The 17,080-nt window shown below is 40.1% G+C and overlaps 1 protein-coding gene across 2 annotated transcripts in view; it reads left to right on the top strand.

The window, feature by feature from the left end:
• The window catches only part of Lrp6 (low density lipoprotein receptor-related protein 6), a 120,438-nt gene that overhangs the window by 47,379 nt on the left and 55,979 nt on the right, over positions 1-17,080 (top strand). For both annotated transcript variants that reach the window (NM_008514.4, XM_006505657.4), the window contains 4 exons: positions 6,116-6,312; positions 8,248-8,379; positions 11,853-12,249; positions 13,168-13,339. In NM_008514.4, coding sequence (NP_032540.2) covers positions 6,116-6,312; positions 8,248-8,379; positions 11,853-12,249; positions 13,168-13,339 — 898 coding nt within the window. The remainder of the gene's footprint in view (positions 1-6,115; positions 6,313-8,247; positions 8,380-11,852; positions 12,250-13,167; positions 13,340-17,080) is intronic.

Here is a 17,080-nt window from a genome sequence, read left to right as displayed (position 1 = left end):
TAGTTTATATTTTTCTCATGAGACCCAACTAGTTAATAATTTTGAAACATTCTCTCAATCAAAAAAATTCTTATGCTGGGGAGGCACATGCCATGGTTGGCATCTGGAGGTCAGAGGATAACTTTTAATTGTCAGGTCTCTCCTTGTACCGTGTGGGCCCCAGCGATCATCAGGAGTTGGCAGCAAAAGCCCTCATCTGCTCAGCCACCTTGGTTTTGTCAATTTTAATAATGGTTTAGTCATTGGTTTTATTACAGGGTTGTAAGTTTTTTTTTTTTTGATTTTGATGTAAGATTTCATCATTGAACATATGATTTAGGAATGTTTTCTGTCACTACAAGCTTATGCCTTCATTTTTTTTTCTTTCTTTTTTTTTGGCTTTTCATTTTCTTAATGGCATGTTTGCTTTATGTGTAATTTTTCCAATTATCAGTTTTTACTCTTATTAAATTGCTTGTGGTGCTCCTAGTAGTCTTCGCCTGATGCAAAGTGATAAATGCTTTTTCCTTTATTAGAGAAACTTCCAAGAGGTTTTTTTTTTTTTATTAGTTTAATTCTTACATTTAGATCAGATGTATGGTTAGTTTTTGATTGTGTATGTGTGTGTAAGTTATCTCTTAAGCTCTTTTGTAAAATGTATCCCTAATAAAATTTTTAATGTGTACTATAAAAAGTAAGTCCATGTTTCATATTTGTGTATTAAGATATAATTATTTTACTTACGTATACTCAATATATACTAAGGGGCTGGAGATTGAATCCAAGACCTCCCGCCTGCCAGGCATGCTTTACCCCGGAACTATGTATCCTTAGCCCTGTATTTATTACTCATTTTTAAAGAATTTTAATATGTGTGAGCCGGTCAGAGGACAATTTTGGTTGTCAGGTTGCCAGGCTTGGCCTAGGAAGTTCCTTTAGCCATCAAGTTAGATTGACAGCCCCTCTCTGTTTTATATATTATTATGGTGCTGGAGATTGAACCAAGGGCCTTACGCATGTGAGGCAGATACTTTTATTCCTAGCCATTACTTTTAGTAACAAAATTAAAACATTTATTTTTCATTGCTTATATGCAGACATATAAATTACTTTTGGTTTGAATCATTTATCTTAGGTCCTGTTGGGTTTACTTGGTTTGGGAAGATTGGCAAAAGCCATGAGTGTGTTCTGTGTCCAGGTCATGGCATGTGTGAGTGAATGGTGCAGCAGTGCTTCCCTCGTTGTCTGGGGGGTCTTCGGGTCTTCTCATTGATCTCAGGGCCTAGATCCTGTGATATATACAATGCAGACGAGAAGACATCTCTCTCCTGCTGCTGTTCTGGGGTGTTTATTGCCAGATTAGCACAGCAGAGTGTTAACCGTAGATTTTAAAGTACTTTCACCAGGTTAAAGAAGTTTTCTTTTATTCCTGGTTTATTGACTTCATTTTAAGTCATGGATGATTATGAATCCTGCCTGTTTATTTTACATCTATAGAAATAACTTTTTAAATAAACATTGTTAATTGCATTAGTTGGTTTTTTTAAATTGTTGAACCTAGCTTATATTTTTAGGATAAATTCTACTTAATGGTAGTTAATAATTCTTTTTAGATATTGTTCTGTTGAGGATTTTTATGACCTTATCCATGAAGGATATTAATAAATAGTTTTTTCTGAGGTCTTTGTGATTTTGTTACTAACTTAGAACCAGCCTCTAAGAATGAGAAATGCCTCCTTTCCTTTTATGTCCTCACAGAGTGTGCTCCTTTCCTAGTTTGTTGTTTGTTATAAATGTGTCTGGTAGATTTAGTCTGTGGTGCTGTCTGAGCCTGCCTGTTTCTTCTTAGGGATCCTTTAAATGACAGGCTTGTGTGCGCAGCTCTGCTGTCCTCTTCCAGGAATCTATTTTAGTAATTGGTTTCTTTCTAGGAAGGGTTTCATTTCCTATACGTTGAATAATTTGTTGGCACAGAGTTGTTTATGGTGCTCCTTACGTGTTCTGATTTCTGGAAGTGTGGAAATGATGCTCCCCTTACATAAGGTCATGGAGTTCTTTCAGTTAGTTTCACATTTTCTGTCTTTTTTTTTTTTTTTTTTTTTTTTTGCCTTTGCCTTTGCAAAGCTAATAACTTGCAGTTTTGTTAATGGTTTAAAAGAATCAACTGTTTTGTTATTGATCTTTCTTCTCTGTTTCATTGATTTTTTTTTTCCCCCATGACGTTTTTATTGACTTCCCATGCTTATTTCTGCCCTAGCCTGGCAGGTTGCAAGGAGATGGACTTGCCGTTTGTCTCCTAATAGAGGCATTTCCCTCACTTAACCGCTGTGGTGGCTACTCACACTTTTCTATGCATTGTGTTTGTGTTTTGTTTTAGCTCAATATTTTACTTATCTTGTGATCTCTTTGAACGGTTGCTTTTTTGTTTTGTTTTGTTTTTCATATTTTGAGCTGGTTCTCACTACGCAGGCTTCAGATTTGGAGTAATGTTTCTGCCTTAGCCCCTAGAGTGCTATAATTATAGATACGAGACATTGTGTATTGTGACGTATTGCTTATTTAGAAGAATATGAGGAAGAAGTTAGACAATGAAAGATTGAAAAAGAAATTTAATTTCTTGGCTCTTTATCCATTTTTCTTTCTTTTGTAAAGATTTATTTATTTTATGAGTGAGTGTTTTTTCTGAATGTGTGTGTACCTTGTGTGTACTTGTTTCCTATGGAAGTCAGAAGAGGGCATCTGTTCCCCTGGACCTGGATTGTTGTCAGCCAATGTGGGCTTCTAGAAAGCCAACCAGGTCTTTGTAGGAGCAGTAAGTCCTCCTAACTGACGAGCCATCTTTCCAGTCCCCGTTTTTAGTTTCTGCAGTATAACTTTGTGTAGCACTTTTTATAACTTTAGTATTTATTGACTGGTAAGGCAGGTCTCACCACATAGTTGCAGCTGGCTCACAGTCCTCTTTCCCTGGAGGACTGGTAGTATAAGCCTGTCACTGGGCAAGACACGCATTAGTGTGTATGATGTATTTTAGTGCTGGAGATTGAATACAGGTCTTTAGGAGTGGTAGCAAGCATCATGTTTCTGAGCCAGTCACCTAAGAGTTCAGCGTTTTGATGAGCAATGCGTGGAGTTGGGGTAGAGCAGAGTGGTGGGGAGCATGAGTGGTGGGGAGCACGAGTGGTGGGGAGCACGAGTGGTGGGGAGCATGAGTGGTGGGGAGCATGAGTGGTGGGGAGCACGAGTGGTGGGGAGCTCGTGCTTCCTGTATGCAAGGCCCCGAACTCAGTTCTCAGGACTTGAAGAAAACAAAAGGCAGACATGCACAAGGCCCAGCCTTCCAAATATGCCGAGCGTACTGAGAGCACTGTCTCTCTGGAGTGTTTTATAGATGGTGAGTTAGTATGTACGGCACATGGTTTTCTAGAGAACGGAGTGCTAGGCACCACTTCCCATAGTTTCAGCGCTCAGGTTGTTTCTGTGCACAGGATTGTAGCTGTGTGTTCTTGTCATTTGATCTTTCCCACACAATGTCTATCTCCAGTGCTTTATTTTTCCTACTCAGTGTGCTGTCTGCAGTCAGTCTGTGTTTGCTGTGATTTTTACTTTTAACCTTTTGCAGTCTTTGTGTCTAAAGTATGTTTCTTATGGACAGCCTGAATTTAACTGTTGGGGCTTTATAATATGTGTGTTACAGTGTTCTTCTTACCCAGCTAGCTCCCAAAAAATTGAGACTGGACTATTATTTATTTAACATGCTTTAAAGGCACACCTGAGTAGTATTGCTCTATTTTAATCCTCTAAACTAATCTGGCTGCTCCCCCCCCCCCCCAACTCCGCCCCAAGCCAAGGTCCACTATGGCTTTCTCTGCTCTAGGTGTTTGCTCGGAAGTCTCTCCTGGACTCTCTCCCCATGGTTAATCCCCTATTTCCTCTTCCTCCATCTCCTCCCCCGGCTGGCAGGAAGTCCAGCCCTATTCTATTCCCTGCTCAGTCATTGGCTGTTAAGCTCTCTGTATTGAACATCAGGGAACACTTGGGAACTGGTGTTTACACAAGATTGAGACAGGAGATTTTCTGAATAAGGATTGTAATAATGCAGGCGAGACAGAACTCAAGCATTTGAACCTTTACACAGTGCACCATAACATTATTCCTACACAACTCTGGGTTTGTTCAGTCTAACGACCCGTTTTTAAATCAGGGTTAGAAGAAAGGAAAACCATAGAGGTTTTGTATTGCCCTATCTGTTGTTCTCTTTGTTCTTCATTTCTTTCAGAGATTTTGAATTTTGAAAGGTTAATATAATTTGTTATGTTTTTATCTCTTTATAATTTTTAAAGTAGATTTATTTATTTTACTTCATATGTAAGTATTATTCCTGCACGTGTCTCTTCACCATGTGCATACCTGGTGCCCACAGAAGACAGCATTGGCTCTCTGTACCTGGAGTTGCAAATAGTTGTAAACCACTTTGTGGATTCTGGAAACCTAATCCCTGTCCTCAACAAGAGCAAAAATTACTTTAGCCTCTGAGCCACTTCTAGTCTGTTCTGTTTTTAGTGTGCTTTTACTTATGGCTTTTACACAGAGTTTGTTTTCCTGTTTATTAGAATGAATCTTAACTTTGTATTTAGAAAGGTACAAAGGAGTTTAAAAGCTTTTTTCTCATTTTTAGAAAAGGTTTTGTTATGGACCGTGCAGGTTTTCAGGATGGCGATAAAGTGCCCCTTCCCCATGAAGAGTCACTTGGTTTGTGCTAGTCTCTATTTTTTGTTTGTATTTCTGCTTTGTACAGGTGTCATTTCAGTTTGTGTCTCACCATAATCAACTTTGGAGGACTGATGTAAAATATGCTGACCTATTTAAAAATACAATAGTTTAATTTACTTTTTAAAAAGGAAGAAAATACTTAGGAACAGTTATTGGAAACATTCTTTTTGAGAGAGGAGAAGGAAAATTAATCTTCTAAAGAAGAAAAATTAAGGAAAATGAAAGGAGAAAATTGATGTAGATCAGTTAGTCGGTATGATGCTTTAAAATATAAATCAGTCATCTTTATCTTGTACTCAAGATTTTAAAATAAAATCTGTCTTGAATTTATGACACTTTAGGTCAGTACTAGTTCATGTGTAACAGACACTGATGTCACTTAGATATCCGCTGTCCTTGACTTTGGCTTTCAAGTAGATGCTAGAGACCTTGAAGTCACCGGGTGAACCTAAAGTTAAGTCTCTTCCTAACATTTGATACTTTGTTTTTTCAGTACCTTATGCGTAGGTGTGTGGTCTCCCCTTCCTCCCCAAGGCTGAGTACTTGAAAATATGGGTTTATGAAAATACCAAAGCATTTATTGTCTTAAATGTTTGTTTGACTAAATTCATGATTTATTCATTGTGTCTAGAACATTTACTAATTGCACAACTCTGACACTCTGCCAAGTGCTGTGGTGTGAGGACTAAGTCTCTCTCTCTTTACAGTTTGTTTTGTTTATGAAATTCTGGTTCTGTATTATGAACATACTGTGCCAATTCAGGACATTTTTAGTTGTCTGAACTGAGAGGTTTAATAAATTATACAATAAAAATGAGCAAACTAGCTTAGATTTTGTGTGTCATTTCTGCAGTCACATTTTGGAGCTAGACTGAGGCCTATCTTTTTTAGCATCACGTGAATGCCTTCAGTGGCAATTATTAAAATCATAAGATCGAAAACTAGGCTCAGGCTCTTTGCTCTTGAGTATCAAGGAGGGGCAGACCTTGTTGCCTTTTCCGTCTTCTGGGTTGCCAGCTGTCATCCCTGGGACTTCTTCATTGCTTATTTTTCATGGAAGAATAGAAAATATGAGTGCGAAGGCAGTTTTTGAGAAGGGAGGCTGACAGCAATGTTAAGAGATTTGGGCTTCTGTGTCTTGTGACTTAGTTTGCCTACTTCCAAGGCAGGGACCATTCTGAGTGTTCAGTATGTTTTTTTGACAACATAAATATATTTGAATTTGCTATTCAAATTGTTTTTCACAGATGAATTTAATCTACATGTATTTTCCTTAGTATGTTTATGTATTGGTGTGAACTGTTTTCAGTGTTGAAGTCATAAAAGAAAAAATTTGAAGTGTGAGTTTTTCTTTTTGTGTTAACAGGCAGGCAGTGGTTAAAGGTTCCCTTCCACATCCTTTTGCCTTGACGTTATTTGAGGACACATTGTACTGGACTGACTGGAATACACACTCTATTTTGGCTTGCAACAAATATACTGGCGAGGGTCTGCGTGAAATTCATTCTAACATCTTCTCTCCCATGGATATACATGCTTTCAGCCAACAGAGGCAGCCAAATGGTAAGTGATCTGGATTTTTAAATTCCAGTTTGGAACAGCTCTGTAAGCACTCTGATGTCTGGCTTGAGTGAGGCACAGAAGGAGGAAGGGCATATCCAAGGTGGCGAAGGAGTAACAAGCACAGCGTGCACATAGAGCTCAGGTTAGACACCGAACTCTAGAACCTTGTCACCTGATACCCTTCCCCATGTCATGTCTTGTCTTTCATTGGGGGTTGGGGTGATACAAGAGAACAGCAATGAATTAAAATTGAGACAGCTCATCTGCTGTTTATGCATAAATGCATTTCTTGTTCATATTATTTTCTTACTATATTTGAATGTGTTCATGTGAGTGTGCTCAAAAAATACCAGCTTACTAGGAAACTTCTGTTAACCTAGCTTGTGAATTCCAGCACCTACATGTGCAGTGTAAATAAACTACCTGCTTAGACATTGGCGTGTGTTCTTCCTCTTGCTCTTATGCAGTTTTTTTTTCAGCTTGCTTCTGGTTTGGGTTACCCTTTTCAAATACTTGGGTCTGTGTCTGCTAACAATGATCCCTTGTAGGAGAGGAATGGATTCGGGATTAAAAGGAATTTGAGAATGCAGAATGCTTGGCACTGGTGTGTCAGTAAGTGTCTGGCTGTGTCTGAGTGTAATTCAAATAGTTTTTATAGCCAAAAGGAAAAGTGCTTGGATCCTGAGTTGTTGGGTATTAGCTCTTTCCATTTAGAGGGGGAGATAATAAAATATTGAGTGTTATTCAATGACCATGAGCCCATTTTAAGATAGATGTGTTAATCTACATAAAAATAAATATTTGTTTAGACCATTGTGAACTTTGTATTCGCATGGCTAGTCATCAGAAAGTCTCTGAACCCTATTTTAAACATCACAGTTGATCCTTTGTTTTACTAGTTTGAGAATTTTAGTTATTTTTGATGTTATGTTTTATGTTCTTGTCTTATGTTGCTCTCTGTATTATATTGTCTTTCCCATGAATATTATGTGAATGTATCCATTACTGCAGTGTTCACAAACTTGGCTGTTTTTTTTTCTGTCTCTGTCTCTTGTTCTTTCTTACTTTATTTCTCATTTAATTTTGCAGTGCTAGAGGCTGATGCTAGACATTCTAGACAACTACCCAAACCACTAACCTACAACTCAGCCTTTAAAAAACTTAAAAATAAAAATGGGATCCTATGTAGCTCCCACTGGCCTCCATCTTAATTGTACCTGAGACGGACCTTGAGCTCTTCCCCCCATGTGGGGATTGTGGGTGTGTGCTATCATGCCTGCCTACCATTATTTCCCTTCCCTCCTCTAGTGCACTGAGCGTATCTCTTTCACCTTATTCGTTGCAAGGGATGACTTTCCAACATTCTGACAGTGTTTCTTGGCTTTCATATGCTCTGCTACAGCCTGTTCCTACGCCTACTGCAGAAGCCCTAGCCTCTGTTGGTAATGTCCTTACTGCCTCCCCCAGTGCCTGGTCTCTAAGCTTTTATTTTGAAGGCTTTTTTAACCACACCCAAAATGTTCAGAATGTCCCCTTCTGTCATGCCTGCTAGGCCCCATGCAATTTTAAATGCCAAGATTAATTTCCTCCTTGATTGTAGTAGATAATGTGCAATATAATATTTATATTTCTTGTTTTCTTCCCATTTTCATAGTTTATTATTTTGGCTTACTGTTAGGTTTATAAACGCCACTAGGACAGGGGCCTTCTGCTTTTCTTTTTAGTTTCTCCTCTTTGGATAGAAAAATGCTAAGTGAGTTCACTAATTAATTCCTTTCCTTACAGATGCTTGGTAGTCAAACACCTGGATGAAATTTGGTAGTAATTTTGGTTTATCACAGTTGCTCATGTTATGGTTGTTAACCTTTGTGTATCTAGACTGAGTGAGGTCATTCCTAATCATTGGTATTAATCAGTGTGATTTATATTTGACAGCTACAAATCCATGTGGAATTGATAATGGTGGTTGTTCCCATTTGTGTTTGATGTCTCCAGTCAAGCCTTTTTATCAGTGTGCTTGCCCAACTGGGGTCAAGCTGCTGGAGAATGGAAAGACCTGCAAAGATGGTAAGATGGTTATTATCCAAGTAGGGGCTGGGATCTGAGAGCAGCTGGATTCTCTATGGGCAATTTTATATTTCTTTTGTAAGCTCTAGAGTTGGCAGTACTTTGGGAGGCTAGTCACTCAAGTGGCTAATAGCAGGGATGGCTTATGTTTTGTGACATCTTTTATTTTTATTTTATGTTGTTTCATTTAACATAAAACATGCTGTTTCTTAAGTACTATCTAAATAATTATTAAATGCTAATTCATATTAAATACTTACTCAGTACTAATTAAATATTTAAATACTATTTCTCCTCTTTGTCAAATTTCACAGCCACTGAAATCTCAGTTAAGTATTGTGAGAAGAGAGCACTGTGTCTCATACAGGCATGTAGCCCTTGGAGATAAACTGAAGACAGTCAGTCATTAAACTGTAGTCCAGGAAGAATAAAATGAGATACATGAGGTTTTTATTTAGTGATTAAAAGATATTTTTGACTGCTCTTTAATGATGAGTACATTAAGAAAAAAATTCCTTACTGTACTATTAAAGTAAGTTTTATGTTTTCAGCTTAACTGTCCACTTCGCCTCTTCTCCTCACTCTTAATTTCCTATAGAAAGAGGCATGTTGGAGAAGGCACTGGTCCAGGGCAGTGCAGGGCTTGTAGTTTGGAGCCCAGCTCTTCTTTCTCTGAACGAGGGTGTTACTCATTCTTCCCCCTGTGGGCCACCATTCTCTGGCAGCTAGCAAAACCTGGTAGGAAAACTGTTACATGTGCAGTGGCTTCTTCATCTACCTCTGAGAAGCAGAAGCCTTCATTCCAGAGCTCTCTGTGTGTGTGTGTGTGTGTGTGTGTGTGTGTGTGTGTGTGTGTGTGTGTGTGTGTGTGAGAGAGAGAGAGAGAGAGAGAGAGAGAGAGAGAGATGGTTAGTTAGTTCCCGGCAAGGAGGCCAGCGAGTCAGTGAGATGGAATTGAGACAACTTAGTGGATGTTTACTAGGAGTTGGCATTGATAAATTATCCTTGTAGTCAAAGGTGAAGCTGGCTGACTCTTGTCAGATGGTTTCCATGGTGAACCGTGATTTGGTTTCAATTTAAACAGAGGATATTTGTAACATTGCTTTTCTGTTTAGAAGTGTACCTTGACTTTGAACATGAGGGAGGTTTGTCTCGTCCCTCACAGTGGTACACGTGTGTATGGTTAGCCGGCCTTGGGTTTCAGATGCATATTCGGCATCTAGTAGCCTTCAGTTATTTATATTGTTTTGATCACTGTGCTCAAATCAGTAGTTCTGTGATTGCTTGTGAAGCTGAACGGACTCTTTTGCCGTCAGCAGGGGCAGTGGGCTGTGCAGAATTATTCCTGCCCTGCCTGCGGTCACAGTTGGGTTGTGTTTCCTGCAGTTTAGAATTTGTATATAATCAGCACTCAGGCCGACAGCTCATACTGAAGCTTGTCACTCCTCGTTCTGCATTTGCAGTTATAACTCCAAATTCATGTTTAGGTTTATATGCCAGCACTTTTTAGACACATATTTTAGCTGAGATTTTTTTTTCTTTTACCTTGCTCATTCCTTTAACAGTTTACATATTATTTTTTTAGCCTCTTAGGTGATTATTTTGCTGGTGTTTGACCTGAACATTAAAAAATAACAAAAAGATTGAGCTTAATACCCTAATTTTTAATTGTTTTCATTGGATCCTAATTCATATTAAAATATTTCAGAAATATGGTTTATAACTCAGTCTTTATTTTTAATGATAAATTAGTTGATTCTTATTTAATACTTTTACACTCAGTACCTTTGTGAATGTTACATCTGTTTATCTTTAATTTTTGTAGCAACCTTTACACATTTAGCAGACTCTAGGCTTAGAGTGGCTCTGTTTGTCTCAGCTTGTATCCCTACTTGAACCAGATTTTAGTGACTCAAGTACTCTTAACCACAGGTGTGCTTCTTAGAATCCTTGTCCAGTGCTGCCATACCCATCTGCACAGCCTCTCCTGTCCTCGGGTCTGTCAGCTATAGTTCTATATGCCTTTACGGCAGTGCCACTGAAAGAGAATTTATATTCTGTAACATTCTTCTATTTCAAAATTCAGTTTTAAACATTTCTTGTTCTAGATTTCTTTATCATTGTGTATATGTGCATGTGTGTATGTGTATACATGTATGAACATGTTTTTGCACACACATGTTCATATGTTTGGGTGTACACGGAGGCCGGAGAGCCTCCATGTGTTGCTTCCCAGGTGCCATTCACCTCCTTGATTTCTTTCTTTCTTTCTTTCTTTCTTTCTTTCTTTCTTTCTTTCTTTCTTTCTTTCTTTCTTTCTTTCTTTCTTCCTTCCTTCCTTCCTTCCTTCCTTCCTTCCTTCCTTCCTTCCTTCCTTCCTTCCTTCCTTCCTTTCTTCCTTCCTTTCTTCCCTTCTCCTTCTTCTTCTTTCTTCTTTCTTCTTTCTTCTTCTTCTTCTCCTTCTTTCTTCTTCTTTCTTCTTTCTTCTCCTTCTTCCTTCCTCCTCCTCCTTCCTCCTTCCTTCTTCTGCTTCTTCTTCTGCTGCTGCTACTTCTTCTTCTTTCTTCTACTTGGCAGAACTGTATCATAGAATTTTCCATCTAGGCTAGGCTGGGTGGCTGTGGTCCCAGGGATCTGCCTGTCTCTATGTCTTTGCGAGGACAGCCAATGCATTGCCACCAGGACTGGCCTTTTGTATGTGGGTTCAGGGGATCAGACTTGGGTCCTCATGTTTATAAAGCAAGCACTCTGCTGTTTCCCCAGCTTATCCTTTAAAGTATGCATCTTGAATGAAGGATCTGTGCTTTGCAATATTTTTTTCTCCATTAATACTTAGTTACTAGGTGTCTTAGTTAGGGTTTTACTGCTGTGAACAGACACCATGACCAAGGCAAGTCTTATAAAAAACAATATTTAATTGGGGCTGGCTTACAGGTTCAGAGGTTCAGTCCATTATCATCAAGGTGGGAGCATGGCAGAATCCAGGCAGGCATGGCGCAGGAGGAGCTGAGAGTTCTATGTCTTCATCCAAAGGCTGCTAGTGGAAGACTGACTTCCAGGCAACTAGGGTGAGGATCTTACACCCACACCCACAGTGACACACCTACTCCAACCAGGTCACACCTATTCCAACAAGGCCACATCTTCAGATGGTGCCACTCCCTGGTCCAAGGATATACAAACCATCACACTAGGTATAAAATATCTAGTGATCATTTCTACATGCCCTTATTGTCCAGGAGCTGTTAGTAAATCACAAGTGTGGGCCAAGCCTGATTTGGAGAGGTTAACTACTATGGCACTTGACCTGACTCTTCTGCTTCACAGTAGCACTTTCTAGTTCTACTCTAGTTGGTATTCTTTTAAATTCAGTTAATTTTTATTCCTGAAGACATCTGCATTCTTTTATAGAGAGTGACTAAATTTTGCCTGTGGCTTTCCAATGTTTGGTTGATTTTTCTTTGTTGATTTAGGTGCCACTGAACTATTGCTGTTAGCCCGACGGACAGACTTGAGGCGAATTTCTTTGGATACACCCGATTTTACTGACATTGTTCTGCAGTTAGAAGATATCCGGCATGCCATTGCCATAGACTATGACCCTGTAGAAGGCTACATATACTGGACGGATGACGAAGTGAGGGCTATCCGTCGCTCCTTCATAGATGGATCTGGCAGTCAGTTTGTGGTCACGGCCCAGATTGCTCATCCTGATGGTATTGCTGTTGACTGGGTTGCAAGGAACCTGTACTGGACAGACACTGGCACGGATCGTATAGAAGTGACAAGGCTCAATGGGACCATGAGGAAGATCTTGATTTCAGAGGACTTAGAGGAGCCCCGGGCTATCGTGTTAGATCCCATGGTTGGGTAAGAAGTGCTGACATTAGCAATCTGTTTTCTACAGGTACCTAGAGACACAGTTCAGGTGACATGAACTCTTGGAGTCAGTTGTTTTTCTGTAAACAGTTTGCATCCGCTTTAGAGTGTAGCGATTAGAATATGGTCTCACAGGATTGACACAGTAAAAGGCTTCTGACTATCTTGACTAACTTATTTCTGAGTTAAGCTCGACTCACTGATCTGGGTGTGGTTTGTACGTTTTGCTCAGATCGATATCTTGGTCATGAAAAAATATGGAAAGAAATTATTTTCAAAACTCTGTGCCCTTTCCCCAGCAGATTTGATTTTATCCTATTCAGTTGTTCCTGTGGGAATTATGTTACTGTATAGTTCTTGTGAGTGACTCACATTTCTGTGAGCCTATTTGAGGGCTGATACATTGACAGATATATGCCTCAGTTTACACCAGTGCCTTGGAGCCACTTCCATCCAGGAGCCTCAGCTGTCACTTAGAACCACAGAGAGTGTTAGTTATTTGGGGATTCAGTTTGTCACCTGACTAGTTGTACTAGGTAACTTTCTCTACCAGAGTTGACAAGCCATCAAGCAGAGTGGCATGACATGGCAAGAAAGAGAAATATAGTAGAAAAAAAATATGTGTAGTAATGGAGTCTAATGAGAGTCCATTGGGAGACATTTCCATCAACTCCAGAGAGCAGTTTTGATCTGGGAGTGTACTTGTATACTGCTGTGATGAACATTAGAAACGCTCTCTACCGAAGCTTAAGTCCTATTATTTTTCTTCCCTCCTCCCATGGCATTGATAATTACATTGGTAATGTAATGTGTACAGTGGGCTTCACTTTTGTTCTCTGCTTTCAGCTCAGGATTGATTGATTGATTGATTGATTGATTGATTGATTGATTGATTTTCTGTCTTTATAGGTACATGTATTGGACAGACTGGGGAGAAATCCCAAAAATAGAGCGAGCTGCTCTGGACGGATCTGACCGAGTAGTTCTTGTCAACACTTCCCTTGGTTGGCCAAACGGCTTAGCCCTGGATTATGATGAAGGCACAATATACTGGGGAGATGCCAAAACAGACAAAATTGAGGTTTGTTTCTTTTTAAAAATATTTAAAACCAATTTTATAATGGTTTCTAGGCCAGTAGTACTTTGGTTCACATAGCCTCTGAGCAGTTGTCTGGAATTCCAGGATATCATTTCCAGAAATCTTCCTCCATGTTCACAGATCTCAGGACAGTAGGTTGTCTTGCAGCTAATCCTAGGGTTTCTGAGTTTCGTAGGTACAGGAAATGTGGATTCTGTTGTTTCTGGTCTTAGCAGCTTTTGTAAATGATTGGCTTTGTTTTGAGTGAAGTTCCTGCCTAAATTTTCTACAGCCTGTTTTCTGCAAACCAAAATTATATAAGATCCACATAGGCAAACCTGGCAGTCTTAAGTCAGGAAAGCAAAATGCACGTGGGTGCATGCATGCATGTGTGCAACTTTTTGTTGTTTTGGGTGTTGGATTTGGTGGCAGGATATAGTAAGTATTCAGTTGGTTACATGAAAGCAAACATCTTGTTTATGTAGACATGGTTTCACTGTATAGACCAAGCTAGTTCAGTCCCATGGTTCTTCTGTGTTAGTTTCCAAGTGCTGAGATTGTAGGTATGTGCCACTGTACCACATTAAAAACAAGTTTTAGATTGATGTGTGGACTATATGGAAGGAATAGCCAAATCCTGGGAAAAAATTTTTACCAACTGATAGAATTAAGTTTGTGGGAAATAAAATTACAGCGAAAATAACCAGTGGTAAATATTTTATCACAATGTTTTGTAAATAACACATCCTTGATGCTGTCCTTTTAGGGATGCATGGCTTTTCATATAAGGAATTACTTTGAAGAAAAGGACTCTATAGACAGCCTCTGCCCCTACCTTATGGATACATAGTTGGAACTGTGGGGCAGTTATTTTAGAAAGGTAATTCTGAGGCATGCCAAGGACACTCAGGGAATAATGGATTAAAGGGCCTTCCTTCTAGAGTGGAAACTTGGAATTGAAGGAACCCATTAATACTTCACCAGTCCCAAATATTGGAAATTGCATTCCCAACAGCTGGTTTCTATTAGCAAAGCTCTGTCTGGCCCGTGTAACATTCCTCCGGGTTATTACAGTTTCACTTACCATCCCCCATCCCAGTCCAGGTTAGAATTTGGATCTTTGACAGCTGGAAGGGAGTGCTAACGTGGCAGAGGTGATAGATTGACATTTCAGAGAGGCTGCTGGTTTTGTTTGCTTAAGTACACATCACTCATCAGCCCTAGCCCTTCACAGTGTGTGCTGTGGGTCAGGTGTGGACTCTACATAATCGTATGGGAAACAGTTAAAAGCTTATGTATCCTAGAAGAAGGGTCTAGTTTTGAGATTTTTTTTCCTTTTTTAAAAAAGATTCATTTATTTATTTTATGTATATGAGTGCTATATCTGCATATATACCTACATGCCAGAATAGGGCATTAGAATCATTACAGATGGTTGTGAGCTATCCTGTGCTTGCTGAGAATTGAACTCAGGACCTCTGGAAGAGCAGCTGGTGAAATTTTATACAAGAGGGAAAATGCTTAATTTATTATCATCTAGAGATGTTTAAAAAAATTCAGTATTTGGTTTTGTTGTTTGTTTATTCTGACCAATTAATTGGTTTGAAAAGACAAGCATTGCTTCTTGCTTCTTACAGAGTCTATTCTCCTCCCCATTTCCAGGTGTATTATTTTAGACACATAAATTTAGTCAAAGTCATGGTAGTTGAGGGGGATTCAGTTAGAGAAATGAGAATTTATTCATGCAATGATTACATAATAATTGGTTTAATAACACTTATTGTATATACAGTGGTCTTGTTTGTCCTCTCCCCTTCTCTTCTTCTTCCCGATGGTATTATCTGCCCTTTGCTTAACATGTACAAGGTTTTGGGTTCTAGCTAGCACACAGCTGTTAGTTGTGTAACCCCTCAGACATATCTAGAATACAATAGTTACTCCTATTTTTTTCTTCCAATAATTTTTTATTCACTTTACATCCTGATCACAGTCCTATCCCCTTCCTTCCCAGGGCTTCCCTTAAGAATCCCCCTCCCCCCATTGCCTTTGGGCACTCTACCCTTGGGTAACACCCCACCCTGGGACATCTCATCCTAGCAGGATTAAGCAGATCCTGTCCCACTGAGGCCCAACCAGGCAGTCCAGGTAGAGGGAAAGGGAAAGGGCAGGGAAGAGAGACTTAGCCTCTGCTCCAATGTATAGGGGTCTAGGTCTAGCTCCTGTGTGCTCCCTGGTTGGTGGCCTAGGCTCTGTGAATCCCCATGGGCTCAAGTTAGTTGAGGTCTTCTTTTGGTATCCTCGACCTCTCTGGCTTTCTCACTTGTATCCCTGAGTCTTCAACAAAACTCTTTGAGCTCTGCCTTGACACTTAGAATCATCTTCTACAAATAGAGGCGGAGCACAGGCTGATATTAATGATGTCACATTTTTAACAATGGCACCACACTTCTTCCATACGCAGATGTGTAGGTAAGGCTGTATGTAATACATGCTGCGTCTGCCTCCATCCACTGCTCGATGAAGCCTCTCAGGAGACAGTTATGCTAGGTTCCTGAATGCAAGAGTAGTGGAATATCATTAATAGTATTGAATTGTTTCTCTCACATGGGCTGCGTCTCGAATTGGGGCACAGTTACTCCAATTTCTCCCCACTGCCTTCCCCCCCCCCCGACCCTTTCTTTCTTCTCCCCATCCCCCAACCCCCAATCATGACTGTGTTGCCCAGGCTCTGTTGTCCTGGGCTGTATTTAACCTCAGAGGGTTGGGACTAAAGTTTGTCTGTGCCTTGCAAGGACTATATCTTGCTTATTAATTCCCTTTTATACTAATGTGTAAAGTTGCTCATGGATGGCAGACTGAGTTGTGTTAAGAGCACAGCACTTCATCTAGATTCATCTTTCATAACCTGAGGAGGAAAAGCCTTCCTTTTCTACCCTGAGACTACTAGTGGTTATGAAAGCACATGTTCCTGTGTGTCCATTCTTGTGTACTTGAGAGTGACTAAGCAGCTAATATCAAAGTTGTGTGTAATTTTAAAGTTGTAGTGTTAGACTCCTGATTGATTCCTCTGACCTGGTGTGGATGGTAATATCCCTTCCAACCCTGTCTTCTAAGAGAGCGTCCCAGCTGTGTTAGGTGTAGGAGTGGGAGCTGCTTATTGCTGGGGCTGTACGGAGCACCAGCTATGGGAACCCTGTTTGCTTCTGAAGACTTAGAGTTGAGAAGAGAGAGAGAGTTATCTGTGAGATTATTCTATGGCAGAGCAGCTTTGTGTTTAGAGTGGAGGACAGAGGAGCTCAGAACACTTCTCCACACCGGCCTCTGCTCCTCCAGGGGGTAGGTGCCTTGGATCTGTTTCTTCTTTTTGTCCAAGTGACAGGTGCTGGGAGTGTTGAGTTGAGTAAGGATTCAGAGAAACCAGGGAGAACAGAGAGCCCGAGATTTTAGTCCGGATTCTTTTTTTTACAGAGCTGTGGACAGGTAGATTTTCTTGACACTTACAAACATCCTCTACAAATAGAGGCAGGGCACAGGATGATATTAATGATGTCACTTAAAAAACCAGTGGCGCCATGCTCCTTCCATATAAAGACGTGTAGGTGAGGAGAGTCTGCTTCCGCAGCTCCGCAGCAGTGGGTGGTGGTTAAAGGAGCAAGCTCCTGCTCGTCCTGCTGCCTCTGCAGAGCGTGGGAATGCTCCCTCACGGCTGGGCAGACTGTCCAGTTGCAACTGGAGTGAGGGTTT

The sequence above is a fragment of the Mus musculus genome, chromosome 6 (genome assembly GCF_000001635.26).
Source record: "Mus musculus strain C57BL/6J chromosome 6, GRCm38.p6 C57BL/6J".
Taxonomy (NCBI): domain Eukaryota; kingdom Metazoa; phylum Chordata; class Mammalia; order Rodentia; family Muridae; genus Mus; species Mus musculus.
The sequence above is the reverse complement of the archived record's forward strand: the minus strand, read 5'-3'. Positions and strand labels throughout refer to the sequence as shown.